Source organism: Xyrauchen texanus, chromosome 1, assembly GCF_025860055.1.
Source record: "Xyrauchen texanus isolate HMW12.3.18 chromosome 1, RBS_HiC_50CHRs, whole genome shotgun sequence".
Taxonomy (NCBI): domain Eukaryota; kingdom Metazoa; phylum Chordata; class Actinopteri; order Cypriniformes; family Catostomidae; genus Xyrauchen; species Xyrauchen texanus.
Window position 1 is genome coordinate 9,846,618 of NC_068276.1, and position 27,799 is coordinate 9,874,416.

General features: G+C 38.2%; 1 protein-coding gene across 2 annotated transcripts; it reads right to left on the reverse strand.

The window, feature by feature from the left end:
- Nucleotides 1-4,385: 4,385 nt before the first annotated feature.
- asb7 (ankyrin repeat and SOCS box containing 7) lies at nucleotides 4,386-27,770 on the reverse strand. Of its 2 annotated transcripts, none has more exons than XM_052131868.1 (5): nucleotides 27,711-27,770; nucleotides 26,916-26,992; nucleotides 25,303-25,556; nucleotides 11,562-12,167; nucleotides 4,386-7,194 (listed from the first exon to the last, which is right to left on the reverse strand). In XM_052131868.1, exons 2-5 carry the CDS (start codon nucleotides 26,960-26,962, stop codon nucleotides 7,055-7,057), a joined length of 1,047 nt encoding a protein of 348 aa, XP_051987828.1. In that variant the 5' UTR covers nucleotides 26,963-26,992; nucleotides 27,711-27,770; the 3' UTR covers nucleotides 4,386-7,054. The 2 variants fall into 2 exon arrangements, with proteins under 2 accessions (XP_051987828.1, XP_051987838.1); XM_052131878.1 differs by having other exon boundaries at nucleotides 26,874-26,992; nucleotides 27,711-27,750.
- Between the last annotated feature and the right edge of the window lie 29 nt (nucleotides 27,771-27,799).

Genomic DNA, 27,799 nt, shown 5'->3' on the forward strand with positions numbered 1-27,799 from the left:
ATTGCAAAAATATATAATGGCTTAAAACATTAGTTGTGTCCATACCAGGGGTGTACAAACTTTTTCTGCTGGGGGCCAGATGTAAAAAGAAATCAGGGGACCAATTTGTTGTAATAATAAAAAAGACTAGATGCTACTTGATTTCCACTATTGTATAATCTTTATTTTGTATGCTTAATATTATGCAAGTTTTAATCACACATTGTGCTAATAAATTATATTTCTCTCACCAGAAATGCTTTTAATAGAACAGTGAAGCAGGATGAAAAATTAAAAGGTGGAAAACATGCCCCCAAAAATTGACAAAAAAAATCATCCGTTTATTTTTTTTTACACCATAGTTCTTAATTCTACTTTAGGAGTAGCGTTAAACATTATCAAATAAAAGAATTGTGTCAGGACCAGTCAAGGAGGACCCAGTGAAAATTTTAATTTTCAGTGCTTTAATGAAGTCAACAAAAACAGCACTGTGAAGAGCAGAGCAGGAGGCAGCTGAAGTGCGGGGCTGAGGGGAATATATCCGTCCTGGAGACACCAGTAAGCCGACACAGGGGAGAGGTGGAAACCAACAGTTGATGACATGAACGGGGAATCCAGGAGAACCAGTGCGGAAAGGTGCGCTGGGTGAGTCTGCTGGAACCAGGTAAGAAAGGCAACCAAGAGGAGGAATGACTGAGGGCTGCACACAAAACACACTGAAACAAAACAGCATGAAAACAGACCAACGAGAGCCCAAACAGTAACTAGCTAAGTCGCAATACAATCTGGCACAAGACATCAAACACAAGGGAGTTATGAATGGGAAGGGGAAACAAGGACAGGTGTGGCTGATCAGGATAACGAGCTCGCCAAGCTGCGAACACCCACAAGACATCAAACAAAAGGGAGTTATGAAGGGGAAGGGAAACAAGGACAGGTGTGGCTGATCAGGATAATGAGCCCGCCAAACTGCGAACACGCGCGAAAACAAACAAACAATGACAGTGGCGAAGCGGGAATCACTACATAACAATGACTCACTACCAGGCACAGTACATTTTTATATGTTTAGAAAAAAATGCTCTCATAAACATAAATAATGTCCCTGAAAATTAAATCCAGTTGGCAATTATGCCCCTTTATGGAAAAGTTAATTTCTGACACTGTATTAGCCTAATGTAACTTTTTTTATATACAATATTATACTGGGTAAGTGCTTGTTACTTTCATTGCTCATGGATTTTGTTTTTAATTAAATTTATATTTTACTTCAATTCAGTGTCACTGCAAAGCAAATCGAGCTGAGCTGGGGTGTTGGGTGTGATGTATCACAATAATCAGAACAAGATAACATTTTCCTTCTATCATGTGATTCAATACATGTCTCTTTATTTTTTATTGATCCTACCATAGCTTCTGTTCTGTTGTTATTTTAGTTACAAATAGGTTTTTAATTTGATCAAAATGACTAGGCTCACTTTAATTTGCATAGATGCAAGAGTGTTTTGAGTGAGCTCTCTTGTCATTACTCTCAAATGGCACTGAGAAGTATGTGAATCATTTGCATGTTTCAATGAAACATCAGAACAATCCAATTCACTACAATGAATTAACCTTCCCAGCGCTGGAGTGGACGTTTAGGAGAGTGTGCTTGGCTCGCGCTTACAAGGTATGGCAGATCTCCTTTATGATGCGAGGGGTTCGGGCCATTTTAACGAGAATGAGTGCACGAGCAAAGTATCTACTGTAACCTGAAACCAGTTCTATAAAAAAAAAACGCATAATTATTTTGCCATTGGTGGTGCTTCCTCCGTTTCTACATTTCTTAGATCTCTCATGGGCCGGATCAGAGCAGAAGGCGGGCCATAGTTTGGACACTCCTAAACAATCGTGTTAAACAAAGCAAAAGTTGGAACCTAACTTGGAACCTATATTGGAACCTAAAACATTTCATTGTATGTAAAATATCAGGTTCACACACTGGCAAAACTTTGTTTAATAACCTTACAGTAATCACTGCTTCCTACACACGTTAGCGATAAAATACAGTCAATGACACTTAAAGCACTGTTGAGTCTGTTTTGCATATCTCCATCTATGGATGTCTGCTACCGTTAGACAATTCCAGAAAGCCCACACATTCAAATGGATCTTTCCTGTTCCATAGAGATATAGGCCCACAGACTGGGAGTTTCCCTAACCCAACAGGAAGGGCTCATGGAAGACCTGTTTCTAGCATCGGTGAGGACATTATCTATCCAGTAGGACTTCATTGGGTCACCAACAATAGCCACATTGTTCCCATGTCTACAAGGAAAAATGGGCTACAGAGAGATGCCATTGTTTTATTGTGTAATGTTACCTGAGATTCGATAAATGATAGTGCCCTGTGTTTTTGTCAGAGGAATGCACAAATATATAACAGCCATTCTTAGGTCACTGCAGAATTTTGGCAATAGCCCCACTTACATGGGTTCAAGAGAAGTTGGAAAGCAGAAACCTTTTATTTAAGAACGACATTCCTGGGAAAGTAAAAGAGTGCGAGGCAGAGATATCGCTTTTCAACAAAACATCACCCATTCTCAAGTAAACAATATCTTCGGGTTTCTGGAATAAGTTCTGATATGGTGCCAAACGTTGTCATTTAAGGTGTCTCATACTTTGAAATCTGTAATGTTATTCAGAGAACATGGCACAAGATGATGTTTTCTTTAAAGTTCTGCCAGAGCATTTGTTTGAAGGCATAACGAGATGTGAACTAAGCTTACTATGGAGGCCACAGCTAAATTGAAAGTCAGAAAAAAGTTAAAATGGGAAACTGAAGATTTTTTCCAACATGATTACATAGGAAATAAACATTTTGCTTCTGAAATGTGGCACTAGCCAGATCTATGTCTACTTAACTTAAAAAATACAACTCACTTTTGGCACCACTTTTTGAACATTTCACCAGGAAATCGGAGCTCACACTTGCCCATTCGTTCAACAACACACTGTCACTGTCTCCAATTCACAGTGCGATCAGTATGTTTTCTGAGTTTGCACTCACTTAATAGTAATTTCAAGACTACAAAATATTTTAGAGCTGAGTATAACTAAAAAAAAAAATATTGACTTTAGAAATGCCTGAAAATCACGATTTAAAAATTCTGTATTTTTAGGTTTTCCATGAGGGTGTGAACCCAGATCAAATCAGGAACAAAAAATAATCATCTTCATCATAAAACTTTGTAATTCAGCTGTTGAATGAAAATTCTTTCATTATTCACTTACCCTATCCAGATGAAGCCATAATTGGTTTGGTCTTTGCATAAATGAGTTGATAAATGATTTTATTTAATGGTGCTTGGCTTGGTACTACCAAGCCAAGCTACCAAGCTACCCCCTCCACGCCTCCACGCCCCACGCTTTTGCCTTCGCCTAATGGCCAACAACCAAATTTCATGAAATTTTAAGCATATTAAGAGCCTCAAAAGACTCAAATATACAGTTTGATACGTTACCATGGCAACACTATCCTTTCATAAAATTACATCAGCGATGTCTTGACATTATTCTGAAAAAGTATAATGTGATTCAGATAAATATAAGAGGATTTCACAGCCTGTTATAACTGTCACACCTCCTGCTGCCAGTTGGTGGCGCTAAGACCGTGACCCACAATAGCCAAATCCATGCGATCAGCCCACATGAACAAACAGACAGCACCAATATAATTTAAATCACACAATGCACTCCAAAAAATTGGACACTTCCTGTTTCTCACTTTTTCCAATAATTTATTGCCTAATTTATTTCCATTAATTGCAATTCATAAGTTTTCCTAAATTTGTGAATTGCCATGACAACACTATTTAAGATATCAAGAATGCCTTCAGAATTTTATATCTGTACTGTTTTGACATTTATTTTATTTTTTTTAAGCAATTCAACATTTCAAAATCTGTTAAAAGAGCCACACTTCCTTCTGCCACTAGGTGGCACTACGACCGTGACCCACAATAGCCATATCAATGTGATTAGCCCACAAGGCTAAACATACGGCTCAATTTTGATGTAAATCACACGACGCACGCCGAAGATATCAGACCCAACCTGTATCCAATTTGTTACATTACTTTATCACATCACCATGGCAACAAGGTTCAATATATCAAAAATGTGTTTGCATTTTAGCATCATCAGTGTCTTGGAATTATGCTGCCCGCATTTAGTACCTGTAACATGAAATCCCTAGGAGTATTTCAAATTCCAGAGCATGCACATATATATGTATATGTGTGTATGTGTAACAGGGAATATATATATATATATATATATAAAATGCTGACTATATATTGGAGTTGCAGATAAAGATGACATTGATTAAAAAATTATGTATTCAGTAATCAGTATATTTAGCAGACATTTTATTACAAAGTCATCAAACTCTAGAAAAATGATGATCGATGAACACGGCACAATTACTGCTTCAAAGTACAGCAATGATACTTGAAAAAATAACAAATGGGGACATTTTGAGATTCATTATTCACACAATTGTACATTTGAAACTCAGCAAACAGCAGGTTATATACATTCAGTAGTTGATGTTGTGGAAGACTTCCGATTATTCCATTATTAGACTATTCCAACAGCTGAAGCTTTCCACGTTCAGTATATTATGATAACAAGCACTCTTCCTGATAAAGAGATTGTTTCAGTCCCACTAACATACAAACACAGTAAACTTATACAAACAATGCCACTGTAGAAGAAACAAAGATAGAAATAATTTAATATTGTGGCAGGTTATTTTAATGCACTTTAAGTGTGTTCATGGTGTGGTGAAATGCTGTAGCTCTACCATGTCACTGAATGCAAGTAAAGGCAGCTATTGTTAGAACCGGTTTGGGGAAAAAAATTCTTGAGTTAAAGCAAGTGAGAGTACTAGTGTCATTCCTACAATTCTGTGCCTTTTCAGCTTTGAAACTTTAGAAAAGTACCTTTTTGTTTCATCATTAAAGGGAATTTATTTATTTTTTTTTTTTAAGTTATACAGGTAAAGCTTTATGACTTAAAATCTGATATCCAACCTGTTAAGTGGACAGGGTAATGGTGGACATTCAGTGGGTTAATTTAGCCACTTACATGGTCTGTGAATGACATCAAGCTAATATATTTGTAAACTAATGTAATGATGACAGATTTCTTTAGATAGAAATATATTGACATTTTAAAATTACATATATTTTTCCTATATCTCCTTCCCATAACAGAGTTGACATGCTATGCTTGCCACAAACACAAAATATAGTTAAGGACTTCAAATAACTCCAACATTATTTTGCTGAATATAAAGTAGATCTTCAATTGAAAGTCACAGGCCGTGTTCGGAATGGCAAACTACCATCCTACCATATTCAGAAATGGCAGAAGTAGTAAGAATAAAAGTCACCACAAGTGTCACAACATAAAGGAGTGGACAATAAGTCAAGGGACACACAAATAACCTCCACCATCAGGGTTATAATTACATGTGTACCATAAATACATTGTATGAAAAATTCTAAAATCAAATGATTTATTTTTGGCAAAAATGTTTGACATGGAGCTCTAGTGACATGGAAGAAATGACACTAGAGCAATAAATAAAAATTATTTCATGTATTTAAATGTGACTTTTCACAGCAGTGTAACATTATAAATAGTCTATTCTTTTTACAAGCCAATTAAAATTGTAATCTGTTTAAATTAAACATTATAAATACCTTTACTGGGGACATAAAAGGCACTGAATTGTAGGAATGACCCACTAACTTACAAACAAAAAGTCACATTAGTCCCTCACCCAAACCTTTCTGTGACCTTGATTGAGATTTTAAGGGAAAAGATTTGTGATCTAATTAACCTTGTTTTACAAATGAAAAATAACTTCTGAATGAAAAACTGAATGATCGCATTAGCAAGTGCCAGACAAACTTAATGCTATGCAGACCTTACAAGAGGCTGTGACAAAACACACACAGTTGTAAAAAAAAAAAAAAGCAAACAAACAAAAAAAAAAAACTGTTAAGTGCATTTAAAATACCTAGAAGAAAAGAAAAAAACAGATTTGTATTTAATTTAATTGACAGTACGTATTTAAGAGGTTTTAAATGTGCATAAAAAAGGCAAATTATAATTAAGCATCAATTATTTAGTAATTGATTCAGATTTTATTTTAATTATGGGTCCAAACATTCCCGCATCAACGCCCTTGAAAGGTCACTTGTAAAACAATCACTCAACAAAACACCGAAACACTTTGATAAAATAAGCTTGTGACTTCAATAGTCTAAAAATATCTGCTGTACATACGACACAATTATTTACATAAGCTTTGTTAAGGATTTATGAGTGTAACTTGTTGCCACTATATCTTTTCATATGCCTTTCAATGGCAACTATAGACAAGCAACTTTGATACAGAGTTTATACTGACACAGATGTATATTTTGTCTAATGTATATTCTTCAAAACAACAAAAATGTTGCTCTAAGATGTAGTCCATGGGATTTTGCTTTAAAAAAAAAAAAAAAAAAAAAGGTCAAAGAATTTATCCAGAGTAAAAATCATGATACGGTTACCACATGCACATTTTTATTTATACAAAATTGTGAGGATTACTTAAATATTTGTCAATTTATCTCCATAGTTTCAAAGGGTTATCTTTTTCTTGTCTGAGAATTTAGACAATAGAACATGTCAAATATTTACAAAGGCCTTGCTGATAAAAAAAAAAAAGAAAGTGGTGCAAATGAGGCTTTCACAGGTTCCAAAATTCTTCTCTCATGGGTCAGGAATTTTTCCAGGCATGCCCCCATGGTGTACAAACCAACACCTTCTACAAACGCATCAACTTGCAGCCCGTTGCAGTGCTCCCAGGTGCAGAGCCAATCCGTTAATATTAATTTTCACTCCGTACCAACAAGGTTATACAAAACTGTGCACCTGCTCCCACTGATTTTGAGAATTAAAAAATAAAATAAAAGAGTTTGCATAGAGTCTTATAGAACCTACAGACATGCTCTTGGCCCGAGTTTGTCGGCCTCCGTCAAACACTGTCAAATTTGTGTTTTAAGTAGTCCTTCATGACCTTGGCAATGGGAAGATCCTCCAGAAACTTTAAACTCTGGAGACCGATGCACTGCCGTATCTTTATCCTGCACAGATCCTGCAAAGTCCTGGGTTGCCCTGAAACAAAACGTTTGTCAGATTAAATACAAGCCGTGTTCGATAAAAATTGGATGATTCCAAGTAGTTCATTTCTGTTAATACCATGGTCTATTTGAATGTTTGATTCTGATTGGCTGGAATGCCCGTGTTAAAACCGTTTAATGCACAGGTAGTTCCAGTCAGTCTTGATCACAGTTCTATATTAATGCACCTACTCTGCTGTCCTCTGTATTTGACATAGACTCTGTTCTAACTTCCTCTGGATGTGATTATAGTGTTTCAAGTCTAATGAGTCTCAGAGCCTGGATAAACATTTACATTACAAAACACAACATCATCAAGTCATGCGATGCTGTCCTCAAATCAAGTGTGAAGCACAAAAAAAAAAAAGTGTTGGAGTGATGGCTGCTGGTAATGGGGCTTGGCTAGATTTTATCAAAAACTTTTTCAAATACTGATGGTGCTGTTTTTTTACATCAGTAATGTCCTGACTATACATTGTGAACAGTTGAATGCCACTTTGGTGAATTAAAGTACCAAATCCCGAAACAGCAAAATCTGTACATTATTCCAAACTTTTGGCCGCCAGTGTGTGTATGTATGCATGTATATATATATATATATATATATATATATACACATACATCTACATATACATACACACACACACACACACACACTGATTTTCACAGATTATTTTTCTTTTATGAGGGCATTTAAAAAAGAATAAAAAAAGCTAAATATCACATGCCAATCACTTAAAATGTATTATAATTCTCAATCAGATCAATTGCAGTTAACTTTAAATTCAACTCAAATACAAAAGTAGATATAAATAATACAAAATATATCATAATACAAAAAACATTCTGCTTGAATACATGTTAGGTACTTATCCTGTCGCTATATTACTGTTACAGTAGATTTAGCTGTATTTTGATTTCTTTTTCAAGTTTCTTTAGTTAGAGTGTTTTCAGATATGCTTTTCTTTAATCAAGAAACATTTCTATCTCACCCTGACCTTGGGAATGTGAATGGCATTAGCAAACAGTTTAGTGGAGAACTGGAGTTGCACTTGCAAAAAACACCAAATGCAAGTAAAAACAAATCTTGTAAATAAGTTATATAATTGTTTTTTTTTTTAAACTGACATAAGCAACATGAACTAATCAAATAGTGTATAGTCTTAAAAAGGCAAAGCAGAAAAAAGACCCATGTATCCTGTAGAGTCTGAGAAAATGTGGGAAATGAGCAGAACTACCACTCACTAGATGTTTTTTGTTTTTGGCACAATTCGGATAAAATTCTAGAGACTGTTGTGCGTGAAAATCCCAGGACATCAGCAGTTACAGAAATACTCAAACCAGCCCATCTGGCACCAACAATCATGCCCCACTCTAAATCACTGCTGTCACATTTTTACCCATTATGATGGTTGATGTGAACATAAACTGAAGCTCCTGACCTGTATCCGCATGATTTTATGCACTGCACTTCTGCCACACGATTGGCTTAATTAGATAATTGCATGGATGATTGTTGGTGTCAGACGGGCTGGTTTGAGTTTTGTTTTTACTCCGAATGGTGCCAAAAATTAATAAAAAATCCAGTGATCAGCAGTTCTGTGGTTGGAAATGCCTTTTTGATGAGAGGTCAACAAAGAATGGCCAGACTGGTTCGAACTGACCAAGTCTACAGTAACTCAAGCTCAGTACAATTGTGATGAGAAGAATAGCATTCTAAGATGCGGGTTGGCTCTGTTGGCAGCACGAGGGGACCTGTGCAATATTCGGAAGGCGGTTTTAATGTTGTGGCTGATCGGTGTTAATGAGTTCCAGCACAAATAATTTATTCATTTAAATGGGAAGCTTTTCCAGTCCCAGCACAGACTGTGCACACACAAACCAATCCAGCTGGAAAAACCCACTAAACTTTAAAAAAGTGCTTTTTAAATAAATAATCAAGGTGAAATCGTATCGTGCTGAATGAGTTGACAGCAAGTAAATGACTGCGACAGGTGCCTTTGATATGGTGATATCTAAGATGAAGCAATGCGCAGGAATGTGGCCATTGTTGCATACTTGATCATTGGTGCTTCAGGTAACACGACTTGCTTTTCTTAGACACTCAATTGTTTGGTGTTGGGTTATAGAGATCATAATGGTGTTTGTTTGGGAGGTTAGGCTGACCATGTAGTGGTCAGTTGTACCTCAATTTACAGACTGTCAGAACTGTCCACTTTCAGATTTCACTACCAACAATTTTACAAATTTCTGGAGAAAAGAGGGAATACTAGCTCCTTTGATATCCCCCTACCCCATGAATAACAGAAATAAACATGTTTGCAAATGTTTTAAATTAAAAATTAAATGCTAGCTGCAACTAAAAAGTGCACTATAATTAGGGCTGGGCATTGCTAACTACCTCATAATACGACGCATATTGCAATACATCATGATATTATAATTATGTTACAATTTTAACTGTGCCAAATACACCAGAGAGACCAATTACGTCCAAGCGAGATAATTAAACTGTGGCATCAGTTTCAATCTCTACACTTAGCTTGAACCTGTAACACTCAGAAATTGAGAGACAAGGAGAAATCATGAAAAAATAAGGTTACAATTAAGGTTGCCACAAATAACTAATCCTGAAATGTCAATTCTCTTTAGATATACTACAGTCGTATCTATATTTTCAATTTACAATAGTTTATTTTTTTATTTTTATGAAATGATACTCAAGTGTTTAGATTAGTCTAGGCCCAGAAATACTTTTTTTTTTTTAAATGTTGGTGCTGATTTTGTTGGACAATCTATGAAATTATAACATGGTAAAGTGTTAAACTAAAATGTGTTGAGAGTAATATAGTGTTATTGGCTGCTTAATGTATTATCAAATCAATTACAATATTAAATAAACACACTCTCAAGGAGCACAGAATGTGGAAATTTGTGCGGAATTCTGTGGCCCTCAGTAATGCCTGATTCACACATTTGAGGTTTTACATTGGCCACCTTTTCCTGGTTAATAATGCTGAGGGTTGTACAGCACTTAGTAATTCTCATCCATTGTTGTGGCCTTGGAAATATGAATTAGGTAAATCGTTGCTTCAACGACAACGTCGGGCAGTCACACACACTTGTCCATGTATATCAGCATGCTTAGTCGTGACTGGTTAATGTTGTAAAGCCTATAATATATCCCTACATATATAGTACATAAACAGACAAAAATCCTGCAGTTCATTAATTCTTTCAGTTTCAGGCCTCAACGCCAAAACTTTCTGCTCACTGCTGCGTCTGGGACACTTCTGGATCACTACACCTTGCAGCTCCAACTCGCAATGTGAAGGCTGTAATCTGTTAATATAGGCACCAAAATGAAAAGGTGCTGCTCATGCCCCGCTCCAGTGTATATCTGTTTAGCATAGTTATTCACACAATTCATAATTTTCTCATCTTCATAATATCCCAGGTGTGTATGACTTACTTTCTTCATCAGAACACATTTAAAGAAAACTAGAAAAATATGTTAGCTCATTAGGTCCTTAAAATGCAAGTGGAAGGTGATCCAACTTTGAAGCTCAAAGAGAACATATAGTCCGCATAAACGTCATTCATACGACTCCAGCTGTTAAACCGATGTCTTCTGAAGCAATACGATTGCTTTGTGCAAAAAAAAAAATTCAATATTTAAATAATTTTTAACTGTAAATCATCGCTTCCAGCAATGGTATGCGCGTGTGACATAATCGCATTGGCATGTGAGACCCGCAAGAACTGACGCACCTGTTACACACATGGACGAGCAGAGCTGTTTACAACTGTACAAAAATTTTGTGGTTTTGGTTTAGAGCTGTACTTATATCTGTTTCTTTACTCACAATGGTGCGTTTGTGTGCTTATTCTGGATGTCTCAACCAAGAGGAGAATAAGAGATTACGTTCGCAAAATGGCAATGCAAATACGTAACACGAGAGACCATGTGAACTCCACCCTCTCGCAAAGCTTCCAGTAAGCGATGATTTATAGTTAAAAGTACTTAAATATTGTTCTCTTTTCACACTAAAAGCGATCGCGTCGCTTTAGAGGACATTAATTTTACCACTGGAGTTGTATGGAAGACGTTTATGCTGACTGTGTGATTTTTTTTTTAACTTCAAAAGTCTGGTCACATCCAAGGACCTACTGAGCAGAGATATTTTTCTTCAAATGTCTTCTGGTGAATAAAGAATGTCATTCACACCCGGGATATCATGAGGGTGAGTAAATGATGAGAGAATTTTCATTTTTAGGTGAACTATCCCTTTAAACTGTAAAAATGTGTAAAATAATAAGAATAATAATAAAAAAAAACCAAAATGGTAATTTTCAACCTACTTGTGACCTCCTGCAGAAAGTCCAGACAGGGCCGACTGATGCCAGACATACTGACTGAAACAGCCACAGGCGTCTGGCCCTCATAGTTCCGCGTGTTCGTATCTGCTCCATAAGTGTAGAGCATCTGAGCACACAGCACATCGTCTCTGAGCGCTGACAGGTGCAGCGGTGTCTGTCCGTCCTCCAGACGACCCAGGTTAGTGTCCGCTCCCCGTTGCAGGAACATACGGCAATATGAGTGGTTGCCCTTTATGACAGCATATCGCAACAAGAAGCCATTCTGAATGTCTATGTTGGCATTGTGGTCAAGCAGAATGCGTACGCAGCTTGAACGTTCACGGATAATTGCGAGCTGAAGTGGCGTGGTGCCTTTATCACTGAGCGGGTCCACCTCAGTTTTGAACTCTAAGAGGAGACGCACGAAAGAGTCACGCCCGTAGTGAGCTGCCACATGTAAAGGGGTCCAACCGTCGTTGCTCTTGGCGTTGATGATGTCACTACGATACTCTGATTCCAGCATGAGGCGGGCAATACGGGCACGGCCATGCATGGCAGCGTAATGCAGTGCAGTGAAGCCTCCGATAAAGTCCTTCACTGTGGGATCCGCTGTGTGATCACAGAGAGAAACTCATGAAATAAAGCAAACTAAAAGGAAAACCAAAAATATCTTTGTTGTTATCTAGCATATATGCCACGTTTAAATTATGAGGAACAAACATGACTCAAAATATAAAGAGATCTGATATTTGGGCAACACATAACAATAAGGTTCTACAGTATACGTTTACATTGAACTTTAGTTAATACATTAGGTATCATGAGCTAACAGTGTAGAGTAATTTTTAACAGAATTTATTAATTATGATTAATGTTCATTTATATATTCACTATTGCTCATTCTCAGCTCATAATGGATTCATGTTTTTGTATACAACTTTTAATGTTAAAAATGTATTTGTATGTGCTAATTTGCATCCTGCTACTATATTTTAAGGCAAATCCTTCTGCACCTCAGTATAAACAGTGGCATATATGATATGTGCCTTTTAATTTTTTACTATTTGCAGTGTAAATATAATATATACTATCTGCATTTTCTCTAGTAACATGTACTATTATAATATAACAACATGTATAGTAAATGTACATGCCTCGTATATTATAATTAGTTTGATAGCATATATTATTAAAAATATAATTATAATATTATTATAAATTACACTATGACATATAAAATATATAGTCTGGCTCAACCATATTACTGGAGTAGAAGCAACAGTGCGGTCAGTGCTATTTACATCGCGATGCAAATGTAAGCACTGTTTTTGTGGTACTGACTGATCAATCTGCAATATTTTACTTTAACTAAATTAATAATTTATTTTGGATCACAATAAATACAGAGGGCTGTGCAATTTCAGAAAATCACAAAAAAACATGTTCATGGATCATTCCATCCTCAGATGTTTTGATATTATAAAACCGTTTATAGTGCCCTCTGATGTCTTGCTTGCATTCATACACCTAAACATGAAGGAACACCTCTATTTCAGTAAAATTGAGATTGTCCAATTACAGTTACTAAACTTTAATTTACCTGCTGTGCTTATAACTGATTATGCTCTCGCCCTTCTGTAAATTCACACCTCTATAATAATATACAAGTTACCAATGTTGGCAGTGGAGGAACCTATGATTTAAAATGAATTACAGTGCAAGAGGTTAAAATATCAGTTTGTGCATTTCAAAGCTAGTAAACTGGCAAAGGGGTGTACTGTACCCTAAGAATAATTTGAGATGGAATAACAATGCATCAGTGAATACATTTTTCCCCAAGTCTGGTTGCTATATGGTTTATAGAAGTGTCAGCACAATGAAAAGATACTTACTTTTACAATAACTGCGACAGAACATAGATTGTTAAAGAAGCGGAAAACCTGTGACCCCGATTTTTTTGGTTTGTTCATGAATCACACTTTACTGGCCACGTTGAATGTTTGTTTTTGTGCACAACCAACAGTGGTGGCCCTGACTCAAATGTTGTGATCAAACATGAGCCGCCCTCCACCCACAAAAAAAAAAAAAAAAAAAAATCAAGAGGTTGCAATTAACATAAAAGTAGTAAACTATGTTAAATCTATTTTTAAAAGAAAAAAAAAAATGCAATTATATAACTAACATATTATTATTTATCTACTATAGACTTTACAGAATTTATCTCAATTAGGGTGACATTAAAGGAGACCTATTATGCCCCTTTTTACAAGATGTAATATAAGTCTCAGGTGTCCCCAGAATGTGTCTGTGAAGTTTCAGCTCAAAATACCCCTCAGATAATTTACAGTCAGGTCCATAAATATTGGGACATCAACACAATTCTAATCTTTTTGGCTCTATACACCACCACAATGGATTTGAAATGAAACGAACAAGATGTGCTTTAACTGCAGAATTTCAGCTTTAATTTGAGGGTATTTACATCCACATCAGGTGAACGGTGTAGGAATTACAACAGTTTGTATATGTGCCTCCCACTTTTTAAGGGACCAAAATTAATGGGACAGATTAACAATCATAAATCAAACTTTCACTTTTTAATACTTGGTTGCAAATCCTTTGCAGTCAATTACAGCCTGAAGTCTGGAACGCATAAGACATCACCAGACGCTGGGTTTCATCCCTGGTGATGCTCTGCCAGGCCTCTACTGCAACTGTCTTCAGTTCCTGCTTGTTCTTGGGGCATTTTACCTTCAGTTTTGTCTTCAGCAAGTGAAATGCATGCTCAATCGGATTCAGGTCAGGTGATTTACTTGGTCGTTGCATAACATTCCACTTCTTTCCCTTAAACTCTTTGGTTGCTTTCGCAGTATGCTTTGGGTCATTGTCCATCTGTACTGTGAAGCGCTGTCCAATGAGTTCTGAAGCATTTGGCTGAATATGAGCAGATAATGTTGCCCGAAACACCTCAGAATTCATCCTGCTGCATTTGTCAGCAGTCACATCATCAGTAAATACAAGAGAACCAGTTCCATTGGCAGCAATACATGCCCACGCCATGACACTACCACCACCATGCTTCACTGATGAGATGGTATCCTTTGGATCATGAGCAGTTCCTTTCCTTCTCCATACTCTTCTCTTCCCATCACTCTGGTACAAGATGATCGTTGTCTCATCTGTCCATAGGATGTTGTTCCAGAACTGTGAAGGCTTTTTTTAGATGTTGTTTTGCAAACTCTAATCTGGCCTTCCTGTTTTTGAGGCTCACCAATGGTTTACATCTTGTAGTGAACCCTCTGTATTCACTCTGGTGAAGTCTTCTCTTGATTGTTGACATTGATACACATACACATATACCTCCTGGAGTGTGTTCTTGATCTGGCCAACTGTTGTGAAGGGTGTTTCCTTCACCAGGGAAAGAATTCTTCGGTCATCCACCACAGTTGTTTTCCGTGGTCTTCCGGGTCTTTTGGTGTTGCTGAGCTCACCGGTGCGTTCTTTCTTTTTAAGAATGTTCCAAACAGTTGATTTGGCCACACCTAATGTTTTTGCTATCTCTCTGATGGGTTTGTTTTGATTTTGAGCAGCCAATTGTCCCATTACTTTTGGTCACTTAAAAAGTGGGAGGCACATATATAAACTGTTATAGTTTAATATATAGTTTAATATTAATGTAATTCCTACACCGTTCACCTGATTTGGATGTAAATACCCTCAAATTAAAGCTGAAAGTCTGCAGTTATTGCACTTATTGTTCGTTTCATTTCAAATCCATTGTGGTGGTGTATAGAGCCAAAAAGATTAGAATTGTGTCGATGTCCCATTATGTATGGACCTCTTTTTGGGTCTTCAGGATATAAAGCTGGAACATCAACAGTTGTTACTGATCCATGCTTGAGAATCAAATTTTTTGAAAATATTGCTTTATATTGACACTCATTTTTTCAAATATTCGTATGTTTTGGGGCACATTTCCTTCAAAAACAAAACTTGTCCACTGCGTCTTTTCAGTGGCTCTGATGCCGGTAGTACATGAAGACTCTTATGTTCACTTTTACAGCCAACAACAAAACACTTATGACGCTTAGGAATCTGAGACATTATTCTTCTCACTGTATCTGCTCCTGTGCAGAAAAAAATGGCGGACTGTGTGTAGATCACTCAGGTGAGGATCTATGATAATAGGGTGAGTAAATAAGAAAGAGGAGTGGGTGGACTTTTAACATTGTAGGGTAGTTGTGTTCACACACTGCCGACTCACATTTATGTACAAACACCATGTAAAAGTGAATTTTGCAAAATAGGTCCCCTTTAACAAATACATTCTTGCTAAATTAAACAAATTAATTGAATCAAAATGAAGTGAATTGACCAATTGAACTGGTTTATTTATTGTGGCATTGGGGCGTGGTCATGTGTTTGTCTGCGGGAGAGGGGAAGCAGTTTAGGCTCGTCACCTGGGCTGTAATTACTCTAACACCGGTCTCTCATTATAGTGATGGCAGAGGGAGACCTGATAAGGCATGCCAGAGCATCAGAATGGGAGATAGTTTCAAGAAGGCAGATCTGAGAGAGACTGTGCTGTCTTACCGAGTGTTTATGTTAGTGGAGGGTTACAGTCAACTGTGTGTGCATCTGTGCCCACGAACTTAAGCCTGATCGCCAGAGAGGGGGTTGGTGCTGCGACCTCCCCGGAGCCTACCCCACCCGTAGCCCTGTTGAAAATGGGGCCAAATGATGATCTGAAGGCCTTCCTTGACCTGTTCGAAAGGACAGCCGAAGTATTGAAGTGGCCTCCTGATCAGTGGGGGGCCCGCCAATTGCCACTACTCGGGGAGGCGCAGCTAGTGGAACAGCAACTTCCGGCCACCAGCCTCCTTAACTACACCTATCTGAAGAAGGCCATTCAGCAACGGGTTGGTCGTAGCAGAGTCAACAGCTCTTCAGACCCCTGAGCTGTGGGAAGCAGGCTGCACATTCACTTTTGCCCAATAGTTCTGGGATGCCTGCTGAAAAAGGTTGCTGGTGGAGGGAACCCGCTGCGCCGTGGAAGTTGTCGATCTGGTGGTGCTGGACCAGTTCATCTTCCAACTTCCTCTAGGCATGTCTGAGTGGGTCCAGTGTCACTACACAACATCACTGGAGAAGGCCGTCCAACTGGCAGAGGACTACATAGCACTGTTTCCAGGAGGCAGCGAAGCAGTGTTTTCTTCTTCCTTTCCTCTCTCTCTCTCCACCCCGTGTCTCATGTCACCCTCCCTCTCATTCCTCTCAGTCCCGCCCAGTTCCCCAGAAGTGGGGAGGATCCCTGCCCAGACCCCATCCCTGGTCCAGGGGACCACTCCTCATATCTGTTCCTCCTACTCCTCCTGTCTCCCTCCATTATCCCCCCAGGTTGGCGAGACCACCCCCATGAGTTTGGAAGAGAAGCCTGGGCTGGTCTGTTGGAGTTGTGGGGAAGCCATGGCATGTGGAGCCTGACGCTCCATATGCCACCCCCAATCGGGCAGGGGCGTATCGAATACCTTGGTGGATTCGGGTTGTTCCCAAAACTTTATACACCAACGATTGCTGCAAGGTGGGGCATTGGATATGAATAAACAGGTGAGGGTGAGGTGTGTGCATGGTAACACTGACAAGTATGCAGTGATTACCATTGAGATAAGATTCAGGGGAAAAAGGCATAGAGTCGTGGCCGCAGTTAATTCTCGCCTCACTAATCCCTGGTTTTAAAAATGTATTGAGGGTATATGTGTGTTGATGGGTCCTGCAAAGTGCTGTCGCGTTGTGTGATATGCGGCGCTATGGCTGGAGAGGTGGTGCCAGGGCCGTCGACTTCTGCTCTGCGTCAGGATGACCAAAAAGGTCTTGACCTTAGAGCAAAACTCCACACTTTGGGGCAGATAACAGGTGCTCAGAGCACATAACATCAATGGCAACTGTATGACAGGGGCACTCGACTATGCAAATTTGCACAGGGAGATAAAGTGCTTTTATTGCTGACCACTTCGAGCTCCAAATTACTCGCCAAGTGGCAAGGACCCTTTGAGGTCACACGAGGAGTTCGAGATCTCGATTATGAGGTTAGGTGAACCGATAGGGGCACATCAAATCTATCACCTCAACCTCCTCAAACCATGGAGGGAGGCGGCACCTGTAGCCTTGGCAATGGTAGTTCTGGAGATGGCGGAACTCAGGACGGACGTGACTCCCAAACCAAGTTCATTCAACCCGGTCCCCTGTGGAGACCATCTCTCACTGCCGCAGCTTACAGACATTGCACGGTTGCAAGTGGAATTCGCGGACATGTTTTCACCCCTTCGTACAAATTTATAGAGCACCACTGTGGCAGGGCTGAGGGTGGGGCCGGGTTGTGATTATACACACCCGGTCCCTTATCAGGCTAATTAAGCCTCCGAGAGGGATAAAGGCCAATGGTAGACGGTGGTGCGACGAGAGAGAGATAGTTTACGGACATGTCCTTCATGTGTGTGTTTGTGTCTTTTGTTTCAGTTTATTATTAAAATATTATTTGTATCGTCAAGCCGGTTCTCGCCTCCTCCTTTCCATTGACTACTTTACAACCATATTGAGACCTCACCAAGGGTGGTGGTTCGTATCTGCCGCATAGTCTTCCTGAACACAAGAAAATTATTGTTCAGGAAGAATTAGAGGCAATGCTGGAAATGGGCGTAATACAAGTTATGAGTCAAACAGCGATTGGGCAAGCCCGGTAGTTCTAGTATCGAAGAGTGACAGCTCGGTCCGGTTCTATGTTGACTACCAGAACGTGAACACGGTGTCCAAATTTGATGCTTACCCAATGCAGCAAATTGACGAGATACTCGGTACAATCGGTTGGACATGGCTCAATTTTACTTTACGCTGGACTTAAAGGGTTATTTGCAGATCCCTTTTCCACACCGTTCAGATTACACAAATTCGTGATGCTTCTGTTCAGTTTGTTTAGAGCCCCGGCCATGTTTCAGCGCCTCATGGACAAGATCCTCAGACTCCATGCAGCATATGCAACATCTGAGGGCTGTCCTGAGAGCGGGACTCACGGCCAACCCGAAGAAGTGTGCAATTGGGCGGGTGGAAGTTTGGGTCACGGGCAGGTGCGTCCACAGGTTAATAAAACCACAACAATCCTGTTACATGCACCTGACTTCTCTCTCCCCTTTATTTTGCAGACGAATGGATCTGACAGGGGGCTTGTGCTCTCGAAGGAGGTGGGAGGGAAGGAATGACCGGTGCCGTTTATTAGTCTCAAGCTCTCCTTCAGCGAGACAAAGTACAGTACCATTGAGAAGGAGTGACTTGCGATTAAGTGGACTGTTCTTACACTCCGCTACTACCTACTGGGGTGGGCCTTCACCCTCTGTTACGATCACGCTCCACAGCATGAAGGATACTAATGTGCGGATCATCCGTTGGTATCTGGCTCTTCAGCCTTTTAAATTCGAGGTGGTCCACAGACTGGGGGCACAGATGTTTGTGGCTGACGTTATCTCCAGAAATGGGGGTGGGGGAAGTATGGTGGCTTGGGGGCTGTGGTCACGTGTCTGTCTGCGGGAGAGGGAAAGTGGTTTAGGTTCGTCACCTGGGCTGTACAACTGTCCCATTAAAGCATTAAAGTGATGGCAGAGGGAGACCCGATAAGGCATGCCAGAGCATCAGAATGGGACAGAGTTTCAAGAATGCAGATCTGAGAGAGACTGTGCTGTTTTACCAAGTGTTTATGTTAGTGGACGGATACAGACAATGATGTGTGTATCTGTAATTAAAACAACTGACCTTGAACCTGTTTCGTTGTCTCCTGACTACTCTATTGCCCACGAATTTAACATTATCACATTTACATAAACTAATTCACTAACATAAATTGACTTTCCAAAGCCACATAAGTGGATTGGTGAATCGTTACACTTATATGAACAGTCTGAATGAACACATTCTCTTAAATGTTTTTGAGTTCCCATAAGAGAGAGAGGATGGTTTAGGCAAGTGTGTCTATATTTATTTGGCTGCTGCATGAGCAATACAATGTGACAAAAAGCATTGTTGTGTTTTGTCATGTTTCATCATTACTCACAGGAAAAAGTAGCTTTTTAATGGAAAAGTTACACTATTGTGAAAGTAGTTTAACTACTGTCACACTACTGTATAATATAATAGAAATGGTAGCTGAGGGGTCACGGCTCATCTTTTAGAGAGAGTTATCGTTGTTTTGTATATTTCCTTACCAAGCATCACATTAAATCTGACCATTTCTGATGTCCAAAAAACAGTAAACAATTGTTTTACCTCGGGGGTGGGGCTACTGAGGTTCACATGGAGTAGACGTGTTTCATCAAGCTCCTCCACGCCTAGTTTTTTAAGTTGATGGAATTAGTTGCCGTCTTACTATTTTATTTCGTATAAGTTTCTTTTAAACTTCTACTTAGCTTGTGTCTCTCACCTGATACGCGAAAATGCCTTTAAAACCAGCAAAAGCCTCGAAAAGTTCTGGCCCTCAGCCTTCAGCTAACGTTAGCTGTGACGAAGCCAATCTCGCCACTAGTTATGCTTCTACCGACGATATGCAATTAATGTTGGAAAAGATATCGAACAAGATTCTTGCAACCATAAATGAAAGGTTTGACAAGTTTGAAGAAGATTTTCGAAAATTGAGACAGTCGAGGGTCAGACTCGGGACCACGAGGGCCGCATATGCTCTCTCGAAGCGGCTATGTCAGATTTACAGAATTTGAATAAAGCTCTTCGAACGAAGGTCAATGACTTAGAAGGGCGATCGCGATGCAACAACATAAAAATAATTGGTATTCCTGAGGGAGAGGAGAAAGGAAGACCCACTGAGTTTGTTGCAGCGTTGATCCCAAAACTACTGGGCGAGACTCACTTTCAGGTACCGCTGGTCATTGACCGAGCTCACCGGGCTCTCAAGCCAAGGCCGTCAGATGGGGAGAGGCCCCGCATCATCATTGCACGAGTGCATTTCTTTCAAGAAAAGGAATTAATCCTTTGACTTCGCCGAGATCGCACCCTGAAGTATAATGGACACAAGGTATATATCTTTCCAGACTATACTGCAGAAGTGATGGAACAGCGAAGAGCATTCGGTGAGGTGAGAGAGTTAAAAGTTGCACACAGTCGCCGATTTCCTGCGCGCCTCCGTGTTCAGCACAACGGACAGTTCAAGACCTTCACTGACCCTGCAGAGGCTACGAAATTTGCGGAGACCAGGCTGAGGAAAGAGTAGATAAATATGCCCAACACTGGCATCACTCTTGAAATGTAATTTATTTATTTTTATCTTATAAAAAAGGAGAAATTGCATATTTTCATTATCCTTTTGTACTGCCTGCAGATATGCTATTTTTGTTATGTTTTTGTTTTATTAAGAGTGTTTACAAAACGCATATATATATATATATATATACACGGCGCTACCGTTAACTGTTCTAGAACTTGAAATGTTTATTACCTGGATGTGGAGTTGAGCGGGATCGAAGTGACTGGAGCTGGATCCCTCTACTACTTACGTGCGAGTGGTGTTCTCGGGTTCGAAAGGGGACAAAGTGCTTCAATTCGGGGAAGCCAGATGTGGGAGGAGGGGGGTTGACTTTGTTCTAAGTCTGAATGTTGATGGGTGTTTTATGTTTTTTTTTTTTTGTCGTTGTCGTTTGCCTCATTTCAATATCCCACTCTTTAACTGTTACGGAGGCTGATGACTAATATGAATGGGGAAGCTATTACATTGGCCTCTTGGAATGTTAGGGGCCTTGGCCATATAATTAAAAGAAGTAGAGTGTTTGCACTTTTGAAATCACTTAAGGCGGATATAATATTTCTCCAGGAAACTCACCTTAATGTAAATCATCAAGGCAGACTCAGGACCAGCTGGATATCTCAAGTTTACCAGGCCCCATTCAATGCCAAAGCTAGAGGTGTAGCCATTATTTTCCGAAAGAATGTTAATTTTCGATTTTCATCCATGGTTGCGGATCCTCGTGGTAGATATATAATGGTATCTGGACATATTAATTCTCTTCCCATAACTTTGCTTAATAATTATGGCCCCAATTTTGATGACTCAGAATTTTTTCGCAAAATCTTTAATGTAATTCCAGACGCAAATTCTTCAAATGTAATAATAGGTGGTGATTTCAACTGTTACTTAGATCCTTATATGGACAGATTTTCCTCAAAACCACCCACAATTACCTCCATACAAACTCTTCAAAACTTAATTAAATCTACAAATATGGTTGATATCTGGAGGCTACAACATCCGACAGATAGAGATTATTCATTTTATTCTCATGTCCACAAATCGTACACTAGAATTGATTACTTTTTGGTAACGTCTGAATTGGTTTCTAGTATTAGCAACACTAAATATCATAATATATTAATATCTGATCATAGTCCAGTTACATTTCAACTAGATAGTGTTTTGCCAAAGGAAAACTACAGTTGGCGCTTCAACCCAATGTTAATCCAAGATTCAACTTTTATATCTTATTCAGCTGAAAAAATAGATGAGTTTTTTGCAACTAACGACAATGGAGAGGTTTCAGATTCGACTTTGTGGGAAACATTTAAAGTTGTTATGCGAGGCCATATTATATCATTTGAATCATCCAAAAAACAGGCTTCGAAAAAACGCCTTCGGAAAATAGAAGAAACGTTACTAGTGCTCGAACAAGCATATAGGGTGTCACTCTCAAAGTCGGACTATAATAAAATTTTAAAATTAAAGTACGAGTATAACTCAATCCTGAATGCGCAAATAAGTAACCTTCTCCTCAAACTCAAGCAGAAGCATTTTGAATTAGGGGATAAACCCGGCAGGTTGCTTGCAAGGCAATTGAGGGGAGAACAAGCTAAGAAGGCGATTCATATGGTAAAATAAAAAGCGGGCAGTTTAATAACTAATCCAAAAGAGATAAATGAATGTTTCATGGACTTTTATTCTGAATTATATACTTCTAAAGTTAAAGATATGGACCCTAATTACGATAGTTTTTTTTCCAAATTGAGTCTTCCTAAACTTAGTGAATTCTCTAGATCTGATCTAGAATCTGAACTCTTAATTGAAGATTTATTAGGGGCAATTCATGCTTTTCCATCTGGGAAAGCTGCAGGCCCTGATGGGTTTGGCTGTGAATTTTTTAAAGCTTTTAGTAAGAGGCTTGCTCCTTATATGCTGAGAATGCTACAAGGTTCAATCCAAAGGAAGAAACTTCCTGATTCCCAATATGATGCAAATATTTGTGTCATTTTGAAAAAAGGAAAACTTGAGACTGATCCAGCTAGTTACAGACCCATTGCACTCTTAAATTTTGATCAAAAAGTATTGACTAAAATATTGGCTTCCAGGTTAGCACAACACATCTCAACAATTATCCATCCTGACCAAACTGGATTTATTCCAGGAAGGTTTTCATTTTGTAATGTCCGCCTACTTCTTAATATTTTATATTCAGACCGTCAGCTAGCCAACAATTCTGCAGCTATTATTTCACTAGATGCTAAAAAGGCTTTCGATCAGATTGAATGGCCATATATGTTTGAGGCACTAAAACAGTTTGGATTTGGTGACAGATTTATCGACTGGATCAAAATGGTTTATTTCAGTCCATCCTCAACTATTTTGACTAATGGTATTAGATCCAGCTCTTTTAAATTGCACCGGGGTGTGCGACAGGGTGATCCTTTATCACCTCTTCTTTTCAACATCGCGCTTGAGCCATTAGCTGTAGGATTAAGAACTCATCCGCATATTCATGGTATTTCATTGGGGAATGCTGAAAGTCTGGTAAATTTGTATGCTGATGATCTTTTACTGTGTGTTACTGATCCTGTGGTCGCTGTCCCTAAAATTTTAGATTACATTAAAACTTTTAGTAAACTTTCAGGATACTCAATAAATTGGAATAAAAGTGAATTTGTACCCCTATCAAATAACTTAAGTGATACCTTTTTGAAGAGTATACCATTTAAAATAGTGGAGGATCACTTTACATATCTTGGCCTGAAAATTCCAAAGAACCCTAAACATTTATTTAAATTAAATTTCTTAAACATGTTTAACAAACTCAAATTAAGCTTCGAAAGTTGGAAACTGCTTCCTTTAATCGCTAATTGGCCGTGTGAATGTGATAAAGATGGTTACTCTGCCTAAGTTTCTATATTTCTTTCAAAATCTCCCTATTTATTTGCCAGCAACTTTTTTTAAGCAACTTGATTCAGCTATTCTGTCATTTGTATGGAACTATAAAACACCTTGCATAGCAAAAGCCCACTTACAAAAACCTACTGATTGTGGCGGCCTCGGCCTTCCTATTTTTAAAAATTACTATTGGGCAGCAAATGCCAGAGCTCTCACCTTTTGGCAAATGGGCTTCCTGGACAACATGCTACCTGAAACTTGTGGGTTCGCGCGGAGGCTATGTCAGTCCTCTCTCCCAACTTTACTTTTTACAGAATAAATATCGGCAAAATAGGAAGCTATAATTTTGTATTGAGGAATTCTTTGAAGATTTTGAAGCAGATAAATAAATTCTATAAATTACTGAAGGTCTCACTCAATACTCCAATATCATGCAATCCTTCATTTGAGCCCTCTCAGATTGATGGTGCTTTTGTAGGATGGAGGAGAAAAGGTTTATGCTGTATAGGAGCCCTTTATATAGATGGAAAATTTGCATCCTTTTCACAACTTAAAAGTAAGTTTGCACTCCCACAGTCTCATTTCTTCCGCTACTTGCAAATTAGAAATTATGTAAAGGAAAATATTCCACAGTTTATAGATAAACCCGAAAAACATATTATTCACAATCTTTTATCTTCTAATCCTGAAACCAGACAATTAGTATCTTGTTTTGTTCGAGCTTTTGCAACATCTATTTGCACCAACCACCTTAAAGCTGTCTGGTCTACTGAACTGAACGATGAAGTGTCTGATGAGATATGGGAAGAAGGCCTATTGAGAATAAAGAGCTGTTCTGTAAATTCGAGATACAAATGAATCCAGTTTAAAGTTATACACCGAATTCACTACTCCAAAACTAGATTAAGCAAAATATTTCCCTCCATATCTTCTCAGTGTGATAGGTGCGGGATGGCGGAGGGGACATTGGCACATTTATTTTGGTTTTACCCTAAATTATATGATTTCTGGTCTAAGATTTTTGAATTGTTTTCAAGCGCATATAGAATTAACATTCAACCCAACCACAATCTGGCTATTTTTGGCTATTTTGATGTAATGGATACTATTCCCCGTACTCTTCAGCATGCTCTAACAGTAGGCTTGATTGCGGCCAAAAAAGTAATACTCCTCAATTGGAAAAGTTCACAAGCGCCTTGTTTCTGGAGATGGTTAAGTGAGATGCTTTTTAATATTCAAATGGAACAGTTACATTTTGGGGAGTTCTGCTCACAAAAAAGATTTGAAACCACATGACGACCTCTCCTGGGACTCTTGGTAGTTTAACATTTATTTTCCTCTCCTGTGGTGAATCTGCTGTTTTATAAAACAAATGCGAATATTGTAATTTATGTGTATTTATCTATTTTTCTTCTCAATAATTATTTTTTATATATTTGTGGACTGAGGCAATCGGGATGTTTTTTTTTTTTTTGTGTCTTTGTTGTCCTGACTGTTTATGTTTTTGTGTTTGTGCAAAACTGTTAATAAAAATAATAATAAAAAAATAATAATTTGTTTTACCTCCGTGTTCGAGGAATACGCGCACACAGCGTTCCTTGCCCTTCGCTGCAGAGAAGTGCAGCAGTGTCCAGCCATTGGCGTCTCTGATCTTGGGCGAATAGCCCTGCTCCAGCATCTTGCGAACGGTGTAGACATCACCAGCCGCCACCGCCGCCTGGATCTGCAGCTCCTCCTGCAACTCCGGGTTCCTTCTGCAGTGATGGTTCAGCATCCTGTCACATCTCGCAGTAAGGGGGTCAGACGCTCTTGTGTCCCTACAGTCAAACACACACTTCTCACATTAGGAAGAGATCCTTCCTTTAATCCCGATTGGCATATAATTTTTAATCAAAGGGCTATCCATAATTTTTTCACTTATTCACAAATTTTAGACAATAGTAATATTGTTGGTAATGAAAAGCACATCTATATGGAAAGTCTTGAGATTTTGTTATTTGCATTACATCAAGGCAAAACCATTCATAAAACAAGTTTATAATACATGTCAACAGAACACAAGGTAAAAAAAAAACAGTGGAATTCGTATTCCACTTGGTGATAAAACAAATTGGAATATATTTTCCCATTTTGAGATTTTTGCCGTCAGCCGAAAACCATGGCCAGTTAACAGAAGTGTTAGTTCTCCTTTGAATTTTGAAAAAATATTATGTAAAAGAAGCATTAATTTCAACAATTATATGTATATCTCTTTCCATCATGAAATTAAATAACTCATAATATACCGGCAACCTGTACTCTAGATTTCAGCATCGGCCATTGAAAAACTATGGTGCCCCAGGGGTAACAACCAGATTAGCAAAGCAAAACAAAAAGTTGAAAAAACAACATATATAAGACGCAGCACATAAAAATGAAGCCACAAGGCATTTATGTATTTCATTTGTGTTAATGAAATTAACCGAAAAGAAACATTTAATAAACAGTGCGTTTAAAAAATGCAGTGACTAATCGGGATGCACGAAAGCAGCAGAGAGACGCTCTAGTCACCTACTATACATTTAATGCAGCATGCTGCCCTATATCTCCTATGCCAGGATCGCCGCAGCAAGTCACTCACAAGAGAAATGTCCTGATCAGCGAGTAATGGCTTTTAATTAGAAGAGACCCAATGTATGCTGGAAATATCTTTTTAAATATTATTATTTTTTGCCTTTATAATTACAACATATTAAAATGGTGATAAATTGATGTGCAATAACAGTTCTACTGGAAACCCAACACATTGTCGAGAGTGAGTATTGTCCAGAGCACTTCTGGACAAATAAGTACAGCATTTATTTAAAAATGTTTTTTTTTTTTTTTAATAAATCTTAGTTTTCTGCTGAATGTGGCTTAATTTTGTCAGGATGTGGCTTTTACGCTGTGTTGTGGCTTAATTTCGTTGTGCTCTTTTCTTTTTTATTTTGTTTTTATAATTTTGTTTTCTTTGCTAATTTGTGCACTCATGGGCCAATGTAAAAAAAAAAAAATAAATATATATATATATATATATATATATATATATATATATATATATCAGTCAACCACATGTTTATTGATGACGTGACAAATAAAACAATTTTAAAAACTACCTGTAGCTTATAATCACAGAGCTCTGCCATGATCACTATTACCATTCATTGATGTCTCGAAGATCTAAAACAGTCCTTTTGTTCTGCATCCATTTTCATGTCCACTTCAGAAATTGATTCTGTAGATGCAGAGTAAATAAAGATAGATCTTCAGCTAATACACATATGCTTAATTTCTCAAAATGTATATATCTATAAATGTACATAGTTAATGTTTAAATGGCTATTCATGTGCGCAAACATCATTTAACTATGCTAAACAGCATTTAGATATTAAGATATTTACTGACACCCAGCATATCACGTTATTATCTTTAGCCTGTGAGAAAAAAAAAAAAAACTGCAGCGAGCATTTGCTCACCCAAATTTACCTATAACAAGACATACACATTCGCTCATACATCTAATGCATGTTTATTACCTAAGATATAGCAAATAAAGATAAATAAACATGTTTTTGGCTACTGCACTAAGAACAATGAATATGTTAGCTGGTGTGCTAAACCAGCTAAAATAGCCTGAAAACAGATACTGAGGCGTCTCTTTTTAGAAATACACATAATTTATTACAGTATCAGTAACATTTATGTTAATATATGTATGATTATTCTGATAAACTGAATGATAATCTAACTGACTCTGTGATTGACATTAACTGTTATTGCATTAGCATAGTTAGCATTTAGCTAGCGGTTATTGATCACTTTTACAACAACACGTTTAAAGTTACTTAAACTCTCTTAACCAGAGGCTGGAGGATAACTGCATAAATATATTTGCATAATTAAGACAATAATAGCTCGGGGATAGTAAAATAGAAACACATAATATACATACAGAATAGAAAATACAGTCAGGTAGCCATGAACATCTCCTAGTCTTCAAACCACAGCGACCAATCAGGTTTAAGCTGTCAAAAACGTCAT